Here is a 20290-nt window from a genome sequence, read left to right as displayed (position 1 = left end):
TTTTGAAATAATCAAATTTCACATGAGTGGGTAAGGCCATATATTCATCTGACACCAACACACACTGTTTTAAACTGAAGAAGGCTGATGAGATGCTGCTCCATGATGGATTCAGGCGGAAACCCAAACATCTGTAAAACCAGCAACAGTTTTCCATCCATCCAGTGGCCACTTGCATTATTGCTATGCAGCAAATCCTCATAAACAGCATCAGTGCTGGAAATGACCATTTTGGGGTCATAATTTTAGGGCCAGTCTGGCAGACATCATATAGGACTGGACCTCATAATCCAGAAACAATAAACAGCTGTGGAAATAAACACTTATGGAAAACTTAACAGATGCCTTGTGTCTTCAAATACATATTTGGGATAAATTCTACATAAAATCGAAGACATACGAGTGAGCTGGTGTAGCATTTCTATCAGAGTAAGTGGTAGTCTGGGTCACAACAACACGGCCAGACTGGACCAGGGTCTGTGCTGCTAATCCTCAAGGTCTAAAGAGGTTATAGGACTGTACGGGTCACTGTTTTGACCCCTGACCCCGATGAAACCCAAGCTGTCTCCTTGCTCCGAGGCACACTCACTCACAACAAAACACCCCTGCATGGACACACACACACACACACACACACACACACACACACACACACAAAAAAAACCCCAACAGAAATCCCATGATAAATTTTCAAAGGATACAGCCTACTAAACAAATATTGCTATAAAACTAGTCCCTAAAGACATGTTACAGAAATATTAGAGTGATTTTTCTTTAGGGTATAACAAATATTAATAATTTACATACTAATATGATATTCTGTTTTTATGGTTTTTAATGGCTATTTAACATTATGCTCAGGGAAAGCAAAAACTAGCCAGTTAGCTAACACTGGCACAGTTAGGCCTACAGGAATGCTGATTAATGTGCATTGTCTCTATAAAAGTAAAACATGAAATAAAATATACTACTACTACTAATAATAAGAGAGTATGAGAGAGAGTTGGGGTAGTGACCGGGGATTACATATGATATGGGTTTGATGAAATTCAATTTTGAAATTGTTTTTTTCTTTTCTTTTATATTATTATTATTATTATTATTATTATTATTTTCTTTAGTATTTTGTTTCTGTGTTGCATTCTATACAAATTTGAGGCACTGTGTACACTTTGTTGTTTCAGAAAAGTGCTACACAAAGACCTTTACATTTTTAAAAGTGCTATACAAAAACAAATACACTGAAAGTGCTGGCCGTGTTGTTTTTGTTCCTGCTCTGTGATTGGTCAGACCGGACCAGTACCCACCCCCTCTTCTGACCACTCCCCATGCGCGTTTTCTTCACGTGACTCCGTCTGCTCGCTCCTTCCAAAGTTAAAAACAGACTTTGTTTATCTTGCAGGCTGCTCGTTGAAATGCTCTCTGACTAGTTAGCCAGTCTCCACCAAGCTTGTTGTTTTCACCAGCTCTTTTCAGAAACCCTCTGAGAAGAGTGCGATAGTCTTAGTTCGCTCACTCTTTGCATTGCTTGTTGTTTGTTTTCTATTCCTTTGTATTTGCATTTCATCAGGCTGTTTTTTTTTCTTTAGACCTTAAACCATTCAGCACGAGATATAGGCTAGAGAAAAAAAGGCAAGGGGGACTCGAGGTATTTTCCAACACGTGCTATTTGTCAAAAGACAAGGTTACAGTAGAAACGCTGTTTTATTGACGCCTCACTTTGCTGCACGCTTTTGAGGATTTGCAGCCACCTCGGAAGAGCGCACGGCGAGGATTTTAATCGGTAAAACAAGCATTTACAGAGCGCCATGGCGACCGAAGTGGAGACATGGGCCACCGCTCAGAAACACGACGGTGAGTGGATTCAGGAAGTGCAACAATTACCAGGCGTTGTATTGCATTTGAGCAAGCAACTGGGGGGGCAACTGTATGGCCTGAATGTGTGGAAACATTGCCTCTCCTGTGTGCTCTCCATGATCCATTGTCCCTGCAGGGCTGGGCTGCAGTACCAGCCATGCTCCACCATGTGCTCCGGAGCAAAGCACCCAACAACCACTTGTGCAACGTTACACTCGCATTTCAGAGACACACAGCTTGGCAAATTCGACGTGCAATCCTATATAAAACGAGCACCGACTTAAACGTCTTGCACATTTTGCTTCAGCGCTTTGATACGTGTCATTGTTTGTCTGAATCTGCTCAGCTTTAACCCTTTCGCGCTTCTGATTGGTCGAAGCCACACTGCTCACTTCCGCTTTGGCAAGTGTTTGTGCACACTGTCGCAGCTGAAAGCAAGCATGATAGACTTCATTTGCAATGTGATTTTTTTTTTTTTTTTTAGATTGAGCGAGTGCACGGAAAAGCTTTAGCTGGCGTAGTTCGTGCTTTGCTGGGTTAAATTATACATACATTGGCGTTTCCCCTATATCGTATTTATCAACACTTTTTGACAGGCCTGATTGTCTAACATGTATATGTAGGCTTTACATGTCGTGCAAATAATGCTGTTTTGAACCACGCCCCTTTCCTGGATGAGGCGCTAGTGTATTTTTTTTTTTTTTTTTAATAAGCCAGACGCTTGCAGTATATCTCGTCGGCCAGTTTTATCATTGTGAGAAGATGGAAGATGCATTGCACTCAGTATGCAACTATGCATCCAGTCAGTTCATCTCCCAACCTCCAGCTTTTCACCCCACCTGTCGCTGTCATGCACGGATCGTGTATGAACAGCGCGATGTTTGCATTCATCTAACGTTGCGCCTTGCACGGTGCTATTGTTGACTGCTTTACTACTGTAGCCATTCAGCCTGACGATGACGTCGACATGTATAGCTTACTATAAGAGCCAATAGAAATGCCTTACATAATCTCAACGTTCTAATGTATTTAAAGGTTACATAAGTAATAGAAATGTATTGTTAGTGCAGTAACCACCCAGCCATTCAGTATGAGCTGAGATTGTGGTTGCATTTGCAGCTTCATAACTGTGATAGTATGGTAATATGTGTTTTGGACATATTTGTTGACGCTGAAAATATGCATTGACCAATAACAGATCCACCTAGGGTTCATACAGAAGTAAATCAGTGTTTCTGCTGCATGCAGAAATGACACACAGTGTGTGAGATGCCAGGCTCTGGCCCCCTGGAATGTGATTAATGCAGCTCCACAGGTTTAGTATTGGTAAGAATAGCCAAAACATCTGTGAGCTGATGGGGTTTTCTATATGAACTTGACAGGCCTTTTCTCAAGAAGGGTCAGCCACGCTCGATCAAGCAGCTCTGTTGATGTGGTAGTCACACACTGTCAAAGACTTCATTGTGTGGGTTGAAAAAAAGGGGAAACAACAACTCGTTACATTATTGACTAGCTAGTCCACTGAACACACACAGCAGCATGGGAATAACTAACCCCTTATAATACCGTAGCTGAAGTTGCTGATGCATTGAAAGCAAGTGTAATAGTTTTATTAGGCGTGGATGTTCCCTAATGATCAATTATTCACATGCTTCAAAGACCTAAACATGTCCATCTGTTGCTTCACTCTGATCCATTTGGCTTCAGAGCTGGGTGAGTTTCTGAGTGACATAGCTCTCTCCTCTGATGGGTGTCCTATAGCAGTAATTGAGGAATACATTATGCTGTTGATTTAACACCACCGTAAGGCTGTACCTGTTAGAACATTTATATAACTCCTTGGATAAATATAGGCATACGGGCATCATGGAGTGCACCCATTGCCATAAATGTCAAGCCTGATCAGTTCATGGCCTGCTGAGTACACATAATGTTATGGTCTCACTCTCTGTTCTTTTGTTAAATGCACCCCCACCCCTCCCAAATCCATGCATGCACACACACACACACGCTATCCTTTTGCATGTAGCTCAATTAAGGAACCAAACAAACCATACTTGGAAACTAGTGCTTCACAGTACATCAGTGAATATATGGATAGTGGTCGATTATCTGGAGAAAAATGTGTTATCAGACTCTTAACTGGCTCTTAGATCAGCTCAAATCTTTTGTATACAACTACCCTTGCACTTTATCTGTGTTGTTGCACTACAGCTGTTGCACAGGGTGAGTCAAGCAGAACAGTCAGCAGATCTACATGACTCTCCGTCGACCCAAGTTGTTTCTTTTTTGCGTCTCGCCACATGAAGCAAAGCTAGACCTAACTTTTGTTTCATGTGTGGCAACATGTCGACTTTATTTCTGCTGCATGTGTGCGCAAGTGGCGAGTCCCTCCAGTCCAGTTTCTGTAGTTGCTGTTGTATTTTTAAACACACAAATCCCTTTATGCACGCAGGTTAGGGATATTTTATGCAAATTCCTTTCACAACCAATCGTTTAGCTTAGCTTGGTCACTCTGGTAGGTGTCTCAAGCATGTTTCAAACCGACCTCCACGAGTAGCGTAATTCTGCCCAGGTCTCCTTCTTGCATTATAAGAAATGGCAGTTGAACCCCTCAGGACAGTCACACCCACCACACCCTTTTCTCCCCTCATTAGCTAATCACCACACCATGCATGGGTGTTTTTTTTCCATATCATTATGTAGCCTCTTATTTGGCTGATAAGGACATCACACGTGTCTTGACTTATATTACATTTTGTGTGTGTATTTGTGTGTGTGTGTGTGTGTGTGTGTGAGAGAGAGACTGATCTCTTTAGTAGATTGTCATCTCACACCAGGCAGCCATTTACAGTGGTGAAAACTAGGTCAGTCCCTTGGGAGCTCTGTGAAAACTTTGCTCTACTGACCCCCTTCTGTTCACTCATAACAATCTTACTGTATCTGCACCTATAGACTTAACGCTGTTACTCAGGTTTGCTGGCTGTGGTAAACTACAAAGGTCCTCTACAGGCCTGGATGGAGCCCCAAACTGTCGGAGCATCTGGCTCTTGTGCTTGTGTGTTTAAAACTGGCCAACTGTGGGGGAGGTTAGGAGAACCATTATGATAGTGTTTTAACATTGTGGGCTTTGGTAATCCTTTGGGTCTGTGTTTTGGTGGGATTTCAGGCTTAAAGACAGAGCAGAAGGGGATAGCTGTGATAGCTTCAGCTGCACAATGAGAACTGGGCTGGGATAAGTGATGCACAAACACACAAACCTACCATTGTAGAGTAAAGCTTAACAAGGGTGAAGAACAGAAAACTCTTTGAGAAGTTTCAGTTCCCTGTGCTTACAGTGACACCACTTCCCTCAGTGAGCGCTGTGTTACGGAGGTGGCGAGGCGCATGGTGTCAACGGTGTTAAAAAGTTGTGTTCACTCGTTAGCTAGGTAGGCCGCATTTTTGTTTTGCTCCTTTTGCAACTCTTGCCCTGGCGAGCAGCCCCAACTTTTCCTGCCTTCTCCTTTTCTGCCGTTTCCAATTGGCCGGTTGTGTGTTTGGCACGCTGCCATTGGTTAGTTCCTAATTTACTGCTCTGGCAGGGCCTGTAGCCTATATGAGGGAGAGAGGAGGAGCTGAAGGAGGAGATGACACGTGGTCTGCTGTTTACAGATTTTGCAGGGCAAGGGAGTGGTGCTACCTGTTACAACAGTTTAAATGAGTGAGTTGTGCTCAGAGGTGCTTACTTTCCTTTGTGCTCACATGCAGGAGGCCGTTCTGTTTGTTCTCTGCAAAAGTCAAACATTTTGTAATCAAGTATTTCTGCCTTTTTTAGTGTAACTTGAAAGTGGGTCATAACTGAATTGTTTTTGCTGCACCAGAGGCGTGATATTTACACAGGATAATTAGTTTTGATTATCTGATTGTTTTGTAGTGCAACAGGGCCACTGAGCTGCTGCTTTTTCATGCACTCTTTCAGAGAGAGCATGAGCTGTTGGGTTGGATCTGCGGCTTGGACATTTTCCCCTGTCCTCCCACTCCACGATGTCTGCATGTTCTGTAATCTATAGGGCCATAACTTTTCAGACTGGCATTTAGGCTTTGCAGAAGCGATCCTGAGTATTCATTACACCCTCAGAGATTCCTACTCTGCTTTCCAAATCTCCTACAGTCCGGTCATGTGACTAGTCGCGGCCCCAACACTGCCATATGTAGTCAGGTCCACTCTAGCTAGTATGGAGCGCGAGAAGACGGCAAAGAGGAGGAGGGAGAAAAAAAACTGGTGTCAGCATTACTCCACCATGTGTTCCCCTTTGCTCCCTTCCTCCTCCCATGGCTACAGTCACGCTCCACTCCCATTTGTTGTTGTGTCTCTTTCTCCATACCTAGAAGAAGCAAGCTGAACTTTGCAGACATTTTCCTAGACATTTCTCTTAACACAGAAGAATATTGTATTAAGTAACCTTGCCAAAATCATCTGATAGAGCTGAATGGCTGCTGAGTGTCACAAGAATGTGTGTATATTTGCGCATACGCTGCCATCTTCCTGAGTTATGTGTTGGGCGGTTGTGTGACCTTTGGCTTGACATGCAAAACACGTCCTTTACAAATGGCGGTGGATGTAGTACTACCAATAATATACCTCAGAATTTGATATATAGTCTCGGCTGTCATACGTTGGGGAGTGCCGTTTGGGCTATACACATTAGATATATGGAGTTACCACAGTGCAGCTAAATCTAGGCTGCAGAGAACCCAAACTGCTGCTACTCTTTCACTATATTGTTGCACCATCTGTGAATTACCACGTCCTCTAGTCATATCTCTTCAGATCAGGTGCCAACAGAAACATTGTCCTGTCTTATCACCAGAATACATCCCTTTTAAAGGCAGATTGGTGCCGCTAAACAAACCATATTCACCAGCTGTTGTTGTTCGCACATTTTCTGACTTGGTGTAATAAACTGGCTGAAGCTTGCCTACATACAACATTTACCTTGTTAGACTTACGGCTCCAGCTCTATGGTGCATTAGCAGTAGAACTATACCATAAAGCTTCATCCCACTGCAGTCTTTGAAACATTGTGTAGGAGGTTGTAAAAATAGCATAATTCTGAAAACAGCACACCAATATAGATGAGAAGGTACGCCTTTCTCTGACACCATCTGGGGTTACTTTTTCCTCAAGATTTCAGGTTATTTGGATATGGAACTACCATTAATCTCTAATAGAGATTTCTGTATTTCTACTTTATCCAATTAATATTTCCTGTTGTTTTTTTTTTTTTGATCCATTCCCGATTTGTAATATATTTTGTTTCTATAAATCATTTTTTCAACTGTATTCCTACAGAATGTACAGTAATGTCTCCACATATCTCCACAAGCACATATTTTTTGAAAGTATAATAGCAAAGGAGGTAAAGGAGACAAATCATTTTCCGTATCCACATGTTACCATAAAATAATTGGCCACATTATTAACTGTGATCAACCTTTCCATTTGTCCGATCACAGGGGCGTTCTCCTTTGACGACAACCAGGCGAATGCCGAGCATCCCTATAGTGACGACGACGGGCTGAATGAGGCGGAGGTCAACGGCAACTGGACGCCCCAGGAGAAAGCTCTCCATGAGGCACGGCTCAAAGCTAAAGCTAAGCGTCGCCTGCGCAAGTCCTCGTCCCGCAATTCCACCAGCGAGTCGATTTCTGAATCGGGGGAGTTGGCGGGGACCGATCCACACAGTCCCAAGGGTAAACTCAACGCCAACGACCGCAAGTCCAGGACTGGCAAAGGCCGGGGCCTACCCAAAAAAGGTAAATTTTGGAGCTACGTCAGTGTTGGCCCCAGCAAAGACCTGCAGTAAGCTTGTGCTCTTTGTTGGTCATGTCCCTCACATGTGGCCTCACATTTGTGTCACTTTGTGTCTCCCAGGTGGGGCGGGTGGTAAAGGAGTGTGGGGGGCTGCGGGGATGGTCTACGAAGTGGAGGAGCCAGACGTACGGGACCCCAACTATGATGAATCTGCTCAGGTGAGTGAGTGTGGGAGACTGTGGATTTAAAACTGATTGTACGTGAGTATGTGTTTGTTTACATGTTTATCTGGATGACTTGGGACTCAACCCTCACAATAACAGAGCTCAATAATAGTATAATGAGATCAGTCCATTAAATCCTTCTCGGAAAGCGGCTTTACGCACGCGCTCCCCTTATTCCTCCGATACACACTCTTGCAGGATTTCTCTGAAGCGGTTCCTTGCCATAGTTTGTCTGGAAAAAAAGTCAATTCAAGCTTTTCTGACTAGTAGCTATTGATATCCATGTTCATACCATATATTTTGCACAGAAGTACAGAGGCACAATGAATGTTTTCAGTTCATCCACAGACATATCCCACGTTTCATGTCCAGGAACTCTGTGCACCTCATCACACTGTTGTTCTGAAGTGGGCGATGGGATATAAGCTTTAACCAATTTGCAAACGCATTTGATTTTTTTTATAGTTAATATGGAAGAGGAAAATTCGTAGGGTGAAAATGATGAACAAAACGGTGATCGCAGTTATACAAAATAATTGCGGTTGGCTACAATCGCAATCACTCGATTATGAAATTATTGCAGCAGCCCCAGTCTTGTGGCAAACAAACACGCTGATGATGTTGGAGGAGCTGCGGCTGGGACACGCTGGATGTAAAAGAGGCTTCGCGCTCTGAACAAGCTGATTGTCCGCGTACAGACAACAAGCATATGCCTACCCGTCTTTCTGATGAATCACACAATGCATTGTCCTCTGTGTTGAAAGGAATGGTAGTGTCTTGGATAACATAATTAATTGTCCTCCCACTATCAAAGGGATGCTAATGGACAGCTGAATTTGATGCTGTATATTTGATTATAGCACTGGGAACAAATAGTTTTTAGAGCTTGTATTGAATTAGCCATGTAATCATGTTATCTGTTTGGTGATCCTAGATTCTTTTATGCCAAAGTCCATAGGAATTGGCCAAAGCACATTTACAGCGAGGCGTGTCAGATTATCTTTTCATCCAGATGGCTCTGTCCCATCACAATCGACAGTATTTTCAATCTTTAACCCCGTTATCAAGCAAGCGCTTGCTGCGTGTCACTGACTCGGACTGCAGAATGGGAATGGCGCTTCTGTCAAGGCAAGTGTCCCAGTTGATAACGGATTGGGAAAAACTCAGACAAGCCGGTGTCATTTGGCCTTGACCACTGTAGAAACGGCACTGAATTGGAATGATGGCAGTGTGGTAAAGAGTAACTAGGACAGGCTGGCACAGAAAAATACACACTGCACGTGTCCAGACAGTAGACTTTGAATCAGTGCCGGGGCAGGGGGGGGGGACCTAATGTTGGATTTCTAATGAGTGGTCTGGGTGGAGAAATGGTACAGGTCATCTTGTTCTTGGGAAAATGACAAAACTTAAAAATAAAACTTAAATTGAAGGTCAGTAGCCCTGCAGATGGAACTATAGCATCCTTACAAACCCATCCCTTTCCTCCTCTTTGACCCCTAGACAGAATAAACAATGAGCAGCGTGTGCGGAAGTGTTTCTTGGTACAGGTGCTTGATATCCTGCCATGTCTTTTGGCCATAAAGGTAGTGTTTTGGTTCTCTTCAATCGCCTGCTACAGTCTAGGATCACTTTGCATAACGAGGAGAAAACAGGAAAGTGAGTCAGCGTGGACTGCTGGCCTAAATCCTTCTCTATACTAATATTTTTTTCCTGTCCTATGAACTTGGGCTTTTTCAGAGGAGGTCAAAACAATAGAGCTCTGACTCCTCGCGCTCTAGATTCTGCAGCGCGCTAAGGAGGAAACCAGCTCTTCTCTCAAACGAGCCAAAACACTCATTCTCCTATTGTAGTTTGTAGGATCTCAAAGTGTTGTGTTCAATCAGTGCCAAGGCCATTCTTCCATCAGTGCTCGCCATTGTTCTCTCCATGTCTGGCAAAAACCTCACCTGAAAAGTGAGTTGGACCAGTTTCGGCTGGCACTGTTGACATTCACAAATGCAGACAGGAAACGTATGATCTTGAATCAGCCATCATTTAACATTCACAAATATATAAGGGACATACAATGGTCAGTAATTGATCAGGGCTATTAACTATTTCTGAACCAATTCTGAGTAAAATGTATTTGTGCTTGTCCACTCTGTACTCGATTGTGTTAGTTGGCCAAAATATTTTTAGCACATTCCTGCATTTGGGAAGCTCATATGGATTTTTAAATCGGCAACGTTTTGTATCAACCAATTGTATCAGCAGGACAGAACAGTGACTGATCGGTAACGTGGGCATTTTAGCTGAACTGGAGCGCTCAAACCTTGCTTGCATATTAATTTAGAGCTGTGACAATGTAAATTGAGTTTTCTGGTCATATGATGATGGTTGACAGCTCTAATCGATATTGATTATTCACAAAGCTCATGGTATTAGTAAGGGATAATAAACAAGATGATGATGATGATGATTAAAATTCAATTGACAGTGTGGAAATGAAGATGATGTGAGAAATGTTAAATATTTGTGTGAGGTTGAGGAATGTATATAGAATATTGGATAACTTTCAAGAAGTGTGTGTGTGTGTGTGTGTGTACATGCTCATGATCATGAGTGTCCATGTGCTTTGTGTATTGTCTGTAGATTTTTTTTGACTGTAATGCATTTGTTCTTTCAAAGGGGGACACAGTTTATGCAACAGTTGTGCCAGAGCTAGATGAGAAGGAACTGGAAAAAACGGTCAACCCAATTGTACAGGAGTACTTTGAGCATGGAGACACAAAAGAGGTCCAGGTAAATGATTTGGCATGAAGCAGGTAATGGAGAAGTCACATGTTCAGATCACTGGGTCAGTGCGGATATTTGCAGGACCCAGTAGTTCTGTACACATTTTCCAAGCTCAATGCATAATAAATGCATAATATGATTAACATTGTACATGGTCCCTTACAAATAAGTAAAACATTCCACATCATTATGTAACTTTAAATGTAAGGAAATGCACCATGGATTTCCAGGTCAACATCAATTAATCGGCTTCATAACTGCCTGCAAAAGGCATCCTTAATTTTCATTCGTTGTCATTTTTCAGATGTTGCTGAAGGAGCTGAACCTGGGCCCCAATAAGTTTGAGTTCTCCTCCCTGGCCGTGTCCCTGTCCCTCGAAGGCAAGGCCAGCCACAGAGAGCTGACCTCCCGCCTGCTGTCCGACCTGTCGGGCAAGGTGATGTCACAAGCTGACATGGCCCGTGCCTTTGACAAGATGCTCAAAGAGCTGCCAGACCTCATACTGGACACGCCGGAGGCTCCACAGGTAGACCTGATAAGCGGAGGGGAAAGTAGTGTCTAGATCCATTAAACATGATAAGGATTTATAACTTGTGTTCTACACATAAGGCTGGGGACGCACTACAGGACTGAACAGAGTCTCATTGGCAATTGTCATTGACCAGCTCATACTACAGGAGTGTCAAGACCTGCTAAGTCGGAAAAATCAAGCATGTGTGTAGTAATCATGATGGGTGCGCCTGGATCAGGAGGTAAAAGATTAAAGTCCTCAACACTCGCACACCACAAGATCATCTGTGTGGAGTGTCTAGAATGGACTAGGTCTGATCTTGCCAGTCAGTCTGGATGGCCAAATCGTGGCTATAATTGGTCTAAAAGTTGTGAACTGCGTCTCCGGCCTTGGATGTAACTCAAATTCAAAGAGTGCTTTCACATATTCAGAGCAGTTCCCTGGAAACGTTCCTGTAAGAGCCCTAAGAAAAGGTGTCCCATTAAGTGTGATCAAAGGATACATTACTTATTTGTGTCATAAATATATATTCTTTTAGTCTTAAGGACCACAAAATATGCATCAGCGGGATCATATTTAATGGTTGGCTCAGAAATGAAAGTGCTCTTAAAGGAAGTAATTTCATAAACAGTGTATGATTTTCAGTGTTTATTGAAAGGGCACACATTTAAAATATGGATTTCTGTGATCAGTGGATTAAAGAAGAACGAAGTAAACGGCAGCCAAATGCACTAAACCTGCCTGTTGGCATATTGCTTTATACATTGCCGTAAAAAAAAAAAAAAAAAAAAAATGTGATGTGGGAGCACACGCATGTTTTAAGGATATAATCAGTTTTCTCTCGTGTCTTTCAGATGTTGGGCCAGTTTATAGCCAGAGCCATAGCAGACCATGTCCTCTCCATGGCTTTCCTGGACCGCTACAAGGGCAAAGTGGACTGTGACCATGCCAGGTGAGCCCAGACTCAAAGTTAAAAATGTCAATAAGATGGCTGCTGATTGATGAAGAATTGATAAATCAGCCTTTAATGCAATTGCTATATGATTTGATTTAGGTTACGTTTCCTCAGGGTAAGGCAAGCTGAAATCTTCTTGTTTTCAGCTTGTTGATTTTACAATCGGGTAATCGTTTTAAGAATCTCCAGATAAGGAAGCGAGCGTTTCTCCCTGTCAGCAGGGGCAGCTGTTTATTTTCATTGACTTGTCAAATGACTGTTCCTTCTCCAGACCTGATTACCAGCGCTACAGGGAGGCTCTTTAGTTTCCCCTCCTTACTTTGAATTGAAAAAGCATCTCTTTCAAGATGAATAGCTTTCTTCATCTCCCATGTATCACACTGTAGGTTAACAGATAATGTTTACAATATAAAACTGTGTTTTACTGCTATCATTGGTTGTGTTGTACCTACATGCTGAAAAGACTTCACATGATTCCATTTTTGTGCGTGTTTGTTACACTGTGGTTATGGTCTTTCTCCAGAGCGGCTTTAGACCGCGCTGCAGTGCTGCTGTCCATGAAGAGAGAGATAGTTCGACTAGATAATGTGTGGGGCGTGGGTGGAGGCCTTAGACCTGTCAAACATCTCATTAAAGAGGTAAGCTCTGGCCATTAAACTACAATAAACAATGATAAATAATTGAATGCACAATTGCTTGTTTTGTGTCTTTGCATATTCAGAAATCATGTTTTTTTAATGTTGTGATCCACAACTTATATTTGGATAATAATCTTTCAACACCTGAGATCGAACTGTTTGTATCGACTAGCTCTGCTACTCTGCTGCTCTTATGTAACGTGAACAGAAGGCAGAAGTGCATGCTGGGTGAAGAGCCACAGGCCAGCCCTCTGCTCTCTTGCTGTGTCAGCAGAACACTTTTCTCCCTCGAGAAGGTGGATTTGCAAAACCGAGGGCAAAGGAGGAGCAGACACTGATACACACACACACACACACACACACACACACACACACACACACACCCTAACCTCAAACTGAAACATGCACTGCAAACACACACGCTGTTCATGCACACACATGCACACACACCCCACAAGCCCTCCTCTTTCTGTGTGTATCTTTGGAATTATTGTTCCTTGATCTAGAAGGATTCTCTGGAATTTGCATGTTAATGTGGGCGTGCATAGGTGCGTAGGAGTTTCCAAGTGTACATGTTGTAAAATTGCAAGTTATGCAACATTTAAGCAATTGTGTGTGTGTGTGTGTGTGTGTGTGTGTGTGAGTTTAGGAATGGGAGTGTGATCTATCACTCCGCCCTCAGTCCTAGAGCGTTGCATAACCCTCAGTAGCCCTGAGACTCCTGTCCAGTTTTGATTTCCTGCCTGGTCGTGTCCGGCCCGGGGCAGAACAGAGTGGGCTTCACTGGGCTGCAGCCGGCACAAGGCCTCTTTCACCAGCCGCTCCTCTCTCGCTCTTCTTTCCGATCCACTCTTTTGTCCTCTCATTTGCCCTCTTCTAATCCGTTTTAGTTGAGTTGCTCAGCCTCTTCTTCCATTCCTCTGACACCGTCTTGTCTGTCCGCTCTACATTCCCTGCTGTTATCTGTTGTTCTGGGTTCAGTGCATTCACTTAATGCGCTGAATTGAAGTCAAAGCAGGAGTTGAGAGAGCAGATGACCACAAAATTCCCCTGGCTCGGCGTGTTAGACAAAGAGTCAACTCTAAGCTGTTGGTCCAGCATGGCGGATTTTGAACTTGTTGCATCAATCATACTCCACTGGAAGCTCAAGTGGTATGACTAATTGTGCCATAAATAATTTTAAGCGAAGCGGTGGCTGTTGATGTCCACTCCACTCAGCAGTGGGAGTGACATAACCAAGCAGTAGCACCAAATTAGATAGAGATTGCTCCATTCGTACAGGGCTGCAAAGAGGAAAAAAATTCATATTCTTATTACTGACTGCAAGTTGTCAGGTACATCAGACCGGCTTGCCAGATTTTGTTTTCTTTCCAAGGAAATCAGGTTAGAGCCAGAGAGAATCTTTTATTGAGTTAATTGAAATTATACCATGGCTCTGCCTCAAAAAAAGCAAATTCTCATTGAGTAGTTTAGAATTTGCATTATTATTGACAGCTTGATGAGATTCTCATGAGGGAAGGATGCTTTGAGCCATTATGGACCTCTATATGTTCAACTCTTCCCACCTTCAAAACAAAGCTACAATGTAAGCTGTTGTCTTCACCAGTAAAATATTTTATATAATATATAATGTGACACTGATGCATACAGGTTAGTTTGCAGTGCCTTGCTCAAGGGCATGTTAATGGTAATCGTTTGAAGGAGGGGATTTGTGAAACTGTCTCTTTTTTTTTAATATTGAATGATGGGCATCGGGTAAAAAAATACAACATGGATATATAATATTTTACAATAAACTCTATTAGTTTATACAGTATATATATATTATGGAAGGATGGAACTTTGTTTTGTCCAAATCACAAATCTGTATGTACAGTATGCATGTTTCCTGACCCTCACACCCCCTGTAGACACATACGCAGCAGCAGAGCTTGTTTCTTGGAAAGTAAATAAATCTTCATGCTTTATCGACCCCCAGCTGAGGTGTGTGTGTGTGTGTGTGTGTGTGTGTGACATGTGCACCTGTGCCTGTCTGTCCATCCTGTACATTGCTCCTAGCAAATTCCAGAGGAGATTGCATTTGACAGGCTTTATAAGCAGCCAACCCCCCCCTACACACACACACACACGCACACGACAAAAAGTCTTGTTTTGCTCCAACTTACAGTGTGTTTTGTGCAGTTTGCACACATCAAAGTTAATAATGTCTGTGTAAAAACATGGAAATCCCATATTAAAAAAAGGAATACTGTAGAATTAAGGGTCCTGATCTCATCAGTTTGTCCACTGACTGAACTGAAAGATATGGTGTGATTTACTGTACGTGTCCATTTTATCGGCCCTACTGGCTGTCTAAAGTCAGATGTCTTTAACGTTTGCCAAAGCCAAATGACAACTGGCAGTCAGCTTCCTTCCTCACACGTCAGGTTATTTACATCATGTGATCGTGTTTGTTTGTTTGTCTTTGTTCCAGATGAACCTCCTGCTGAAGGAGTACCTGATATCAGGAGAGGTGTCCGAGGCAGAACACTGTCTGCGGGACCTGGAAGTCCCCCACTTCCACCATGAGCTGGTCTATGAGGTATATGAAGATTTATAGAGATTTATAAAAGATTTATTTAAAGACGGTGCCTAGTGAATTAACAGACCAAAACTTAAAATAATCTTTGATATCTTTTTAATGGCTGCCGTTACTGTGAGAAGGTTTTTGTTTTATGCCAAGGATTGTGTGTGTGTGTGTGTGTGGCAGGGCTGTTCTCTCATTTGCATAACATGTATTGAGAAAGCTTGCAGTCATGATCAATTCCAAAAAACAGAGGCACATTGCGTAACGTGAGCTGTCAGTATGCTCCATACAAAAACAAATTGAATTCCTCAGTGAGATTTTGATTAACATGGGTGTTACTGAAAATTTTAATTATGATTGGGATGCATCTAATTCGACACCATTTCTTTTTCGATCATTTTTTTTTATTGAAAGCAAATTTAATTATTTGATAAGATATTTTCTGTTAAACATTTGCATGTATGGTTTTCTAAATTGAAACAGAGCATACTCAGTTGGGCCCCGAATCTCCCTGTGTACAGATGCACAGTCAGACCTTCAGACGGAGCGTTTGACTGTCACATACTTTAGATTGAGGACAAAAGGTGATGGGGCATAAAGCAAGACAAAGACACTTAACGTTCCTTCAATGAAATACTGTATATATAAAAACTGTATATTTTTAGAGATGGAACTGAAAACTAACTTTATAATTTTGTATTAAATGATAATGTGTTATTACTCTCATTATGTTATAGTAGTAACATATCTGTATAGTGCCTAGTAGTATAGTGTTTTGTTTGATGGAGGCTGACATGAGTTGTCATCCCTTTGTCTTCAGTGATTTACCGAGTGGTTGCTGAACTGTGTATTTGTCACAGCGTAGTGCTGTTTCTGCTACATACTGTGCCTCAGGAAGTATTCGACCACCTTAACTTTTTCTGCATTTTGTAGTGTTAAAGCCTGAATTAAAAATTGATTAAATTAGGATTATTTGTCACTGGTCTACACACAGTAACCATTAATGTCATAAAGGATGTCTTTTAATTAAAATTTTTCTACAAATTGAAAAAGAAAAGCTGAAATGTTTTGAGTCGACAAGAATTAAACCCCTTTGTCTTGGGTCAAGACAGCAAACCATTGCCGTCAAGCTCATCTGCACCTCCATCCATCAATCATAGATATTTACCGCCCTACACATGTTCCTTAAATAAAAAAGAGAACTGTAACAGATACTGTGAACAAATTCCTGTTTCTTTACCTTATGTTGTCCCTTGAGTATACAGCTGTATTCTGCCATAATGTCTGATGGCAAACAGCTCTCAGGAAATTGCAAACGCTGCCACCATGTGGCGAAATGCGCATCTTAAGCATCTCTAAAAAGTCACATTTTGATCGGGGCCTTATTCACTTAACTATAAAACTTAACTATAAAATAACAAATGAATATGACCTTTTCTGTAAGAGGAAAGCTTCTGGTGGTATTGATATTGGACGTGTTAATTAGATGATGGCACATGGTGCAGCACCTCTTCTCTCTCTTCTCATACATCACTGTGGTTCTTCAGGCTGTAGTGATGGTGCTGGAGTCCAAAGGAGACACGGCCATCCATATGATGGTGAAGCTGCTGCAGGCCTTCTGGAAGACGGGCCTCATCACTGTGGATCAGATGAACAGGGTCAGTCCCTTTTTATGTCAAGTGCTAGTTGCTATGAATTAATTAATTGTCCAGTGTAGGTTTATTATAAAAATTAATATGTATTTAGCCTTGAAGTGATGACATCTCCCATTTTTGTGCACCGTTTCTGGTGCAGGGTTTCCAGCGTGTGTACGACGAACTCCCTGAAATCAACCTTGATGTGCCACATGCCCACTCCATCATGGAGACCTTTGTGGATCTGTGCTACCAGGAGTCTGTCATCACCAAACAGCTGAGGGATGCCTGTCCCTCCAGGTTAGTTGGGAAGCGGATACTGAAAGTTGCATATCATAACTGTTGATGGTAAACAGATATTCAAATGTCTTTTATTAGACGATAACAAGTGGATCATGGCTACGCTTCACGTCTTTTTCAGACATGTACAATCCAGAATAGACCCGCCTGTCGTAAAAACGGATTGTTGTATTCCAGTGCATTTGCCCCTTTGTGTGCAGTAGTAGGATAGTTAATGAAAAATAGCAGCGTGTTTGCTTGTTTTGCTTATTTCCCAGAGTGACTTTTCTGTCTTACATAATCCCTCTAAGTTTCTACATCCGTCATCACAGAAATGGTTATGTACCATTTGTTCCCTGCTTTCCTGGAGCCATTCACTACTGTTAAACAACCGTTGTTTAGGGAAGCTGCACGGTGTGCATGTTTTCTTTCAGCTTTACTTCATAAGGCTAATGTGAAGGCCCAGTTTCAATGATAAGGTCATTCTCTTTCTTATGAAGTCCAGACTTTTCAAAATGATGTGCACATTCAGAAATCCCTAATTGGATGAGAGGTGCAGATACAATTTCCTGAGATAACTTGCTCACATGTTTTCAGTTTTTGGCTAACATCCTTTTAAAGTCAGATCCAAAACTGTCAACCGTGACATATTTCAAGTCTCCCAGAAGGAACAGTGCTTTTCTACCAGAAACTAGTCCCCAAATGATTGCATACAATAAATAAATGTATGTAATGTATTAAATGCAAGCTAGGTTCACAATTCTGTTCCACATAACTGATGGTGTCTAGACTATATTTTTCTTGGAATTGACAGTTTAAAAAAAAAAAATTGCGCTAAACTAAGGGGCATCTACAAAATCTTCCAAATGCTTGCCTTGCATGGGGAAATGGTCAAATGAAATATAAAATATGTGGACATTGTGATTAAAGGGCCAAACACCCCAAAACATTGGTATTTTCTTTACTACCTGCCACGTTTACCACTATTGATACATTGCAGTATCATTCCTGTAGCATGCCTCTCAAACTCTTCTGTTTTTCTCCACTAGAGGGCGAAAGCGTTTTGTGAGCGAGGGAGATGGAGGAGTGATCAAGAACTAATCCAGAGGAAGAGGAGGAGGAGGAGGAGGAGGAGAGGGGGGGGGGGGGGGGTCTACAGGTTCTTACACCCTTTCTCTGCTCCAGCCTGTTGTCCTCAAACTGGGCAGGCCGGCGGTCTAGCTTCCCTTGCTCTTCTCCTGATTACGTCGTCATTACACACACACCAACGTTGACGTTCGGTGAAAGTAGACTGAAGAGAGGCCCGGGTGCTCCGTTCCCTTCATCTGGTTTTCACTCTTTTTTTTTTTTTTCTTTTTTTTTCTTTTGACATTTTTGTAAGAATTTTCTTTATTTCTGGGGTTGATTCACCCCCTCTTGCCTCAGTCTTTGTACTTATCCATCAAGAATGATTTGAGTCGAAGCTTGAGAAGAAAGGCAGGCGGTCATTGGGTTCTATGGGAGATGGGGTGTTACGTGCTTTTGCCTCCTGCTGTGCTACATCTTTTGCTCTGTCCCTCTGTTTCCCCCCCCCATATATTGCGCTATAAAAGAGAAAGCACTTATCAAAAGAAAAGACACAGCATACTGTATTGTCAGCAAGCGCTTAGTAAAGTAGATCAATAACCAGGATCTATGCATTTTATTTTCTGCCACAAATGTTTTTGTAATTTCATTTCAAGGAAAAAAATACCGTTCTATAGCAGTTCTATTGGTCCGTTTTTATGTACAGTTTATTTTTTTTTCTGTCCTCCTTTTTTTTCCTTTTGCAAATTGTTCACTTTGTAAAGCACAGCAGTCAAAGCAAGAGAAGTTTGGGTACTGTTTGGGTGTTCATATGAAACATTGATTAGGGCATGTATGTTTTGAAAGCCCTCTCCCTTCTCTGAGAGTAAGAATTAATTGGGGTTAGTGCTTCTAAAAAATCATAATAAGAGAACAATCTCTCAAGCATTCTGATTTTGCTTGAATCTTTAGCAGGCACATTAGTGGAAACACTGCCACACACTCATCAATGGAATCTGGATAACGTAACCTTAAAATACGATAAACCCAAACCTGGTGTAGAAAGCAGAATCAATCTAGAAATGAATAGTCTCTAAACAAGGAGTTTGTTTAATGTGTCTGTGAAATTGCTACCCCCAATTCTTATCTTACAACAGAGAAAATGTTAATGTATGTTCAGACTTTTCTGCCACTGTTTGTGACGATGAGTTTTACATATTGACCAAAGTAAGGGATGTTGGTTAAGAACATATTGCATTGATTAAAAAAAAGGCAACAAAAGGAAGTGTCTATTCTTTGTTTATGCCAGCAGTATTGGAAATGGGGGGTGGAAGGGAACCAGGAAGGCACAGTGGAGATACATGCCATCAATCACAGCTGTTGGTTTAAAGTCATCAGCTGTGATCCTTCATGTATGTTTTATTTCATCATTGTCTATCATTCGCCTTCACCTGTACCTCCTCTCTCAGTTTCTCTCATTTCCCATCTTTCTCTGGCTTTTTATAGTTGGAGCAGGTGTGAAAATGTCATGTTGTTGACAATTGATGCCTGTAAAAATGAGAAGCAGCTTGAGGCCAAAGTTTCACTGTTGTATTTTTCTCAAGAATATAGGCCCTGACCCCTGACCCCATTTTATGGTACATGGGATACCTGGCTATGTGTCTTAATAGCACAGCTGTATTATGCCTACAGTGTAAATAACTGGTTTAGGGAAATTCTGTTAAAACACTTGAGTTTTGTAACATTTAATGTTTCAGAACAGGTATAACCCCACAGGACACATTCATACATGCATGCAACTGTCATGTGGATACATCTTAAATAGAGGCAAATGTTTATTTTTTTGTACATATATTCCTACAGAGTCATCTTTTTACTATCGACAGAACACGTTCAGTGAAACAAGTTTATTTTTGATTAGCAAACTGTTCACAGCTCCCTGCCTTGCACAAGAATCTCATCTTGACAGTATATTTCAATAAAATTCCATATTTCCCTCTACAGTGTCAC

General features: G+C 41.9%; 1 protein-coding gene across 1 annotated transcript; it reads left to right on the top strand.

Moving 5' to 3' along the window:
* The first annotated feature begins 1391 nt into the window (after window positions 1-1391).
* pdcd4a (programmed cell death 4a) lies at window positions 1392-20286 on the top strand. Its single transcript, XM_071912961.2, has 11 exons — window positions 1392-1854; window positions 7357-7656; window positions 7775-7872; window positions 10546-10659; window positions 10958-11179; window positions 12019-12116; window positions 12643-12757; window positions 15231-15338; window positions 16871-16981; window positions 17118-17257; window positions 18286-20286. The coding sequence occupies exons 1-11, from the start codon at window positions 1809-1811 to the stop codon at window positions 18335-18337; spliced, it is 1404 nt and encodes a 467-aa protein (XP_071769062.1). The 5' UTR covers window positions 1392-1808; the 3' UTR covers window positions 18338-20286.
* Window positions 20287-20290: the final 4 nt, after the last annotated feature.

The sequence above is a fragment of the Centroberyx gerrardi genome, chromosome 3 (genome assembly GCF_048128805.1).
Source record: "Centroberyx gerrardi isolate f3 chromosome 3, fCenGer3.hap1.cur.20231027, whole genome shotgun sequence".
NCBI classification, from domain to species: Eukaryota; Metazoa; Chordata; class Actinopteri; order Beryciformes; family Berycidae; genus Centroberyx; species Centroberyx gerrardi.
This window is presented reverse-complemented; position numbering and strand designations above follow the sequence as displayed.

Coding starts and splice junctions, on each gene's coding strand:
- pdcd4a (XM_071912961.2), top strand. CDS start 1,809: ATGGCGACCGAAGTGGAGACATGGGCCACCGCTCAGAAACACGACG. Junction 7,657..7,774: donor CCGGGGCCTACCCAAAAAAG/GTAAATTTTGGA, acceptor TGTGTCTCCCAG/GTGGGGCGGGTGGTAAAGGA. Junction 10,660..10,957: donor GAGACACAAAAGAGGTCCAG/GTAAATGATTTG, acceptor GTCATTTTTCAG/ATGTTGCTGAAGGAGCTGAA.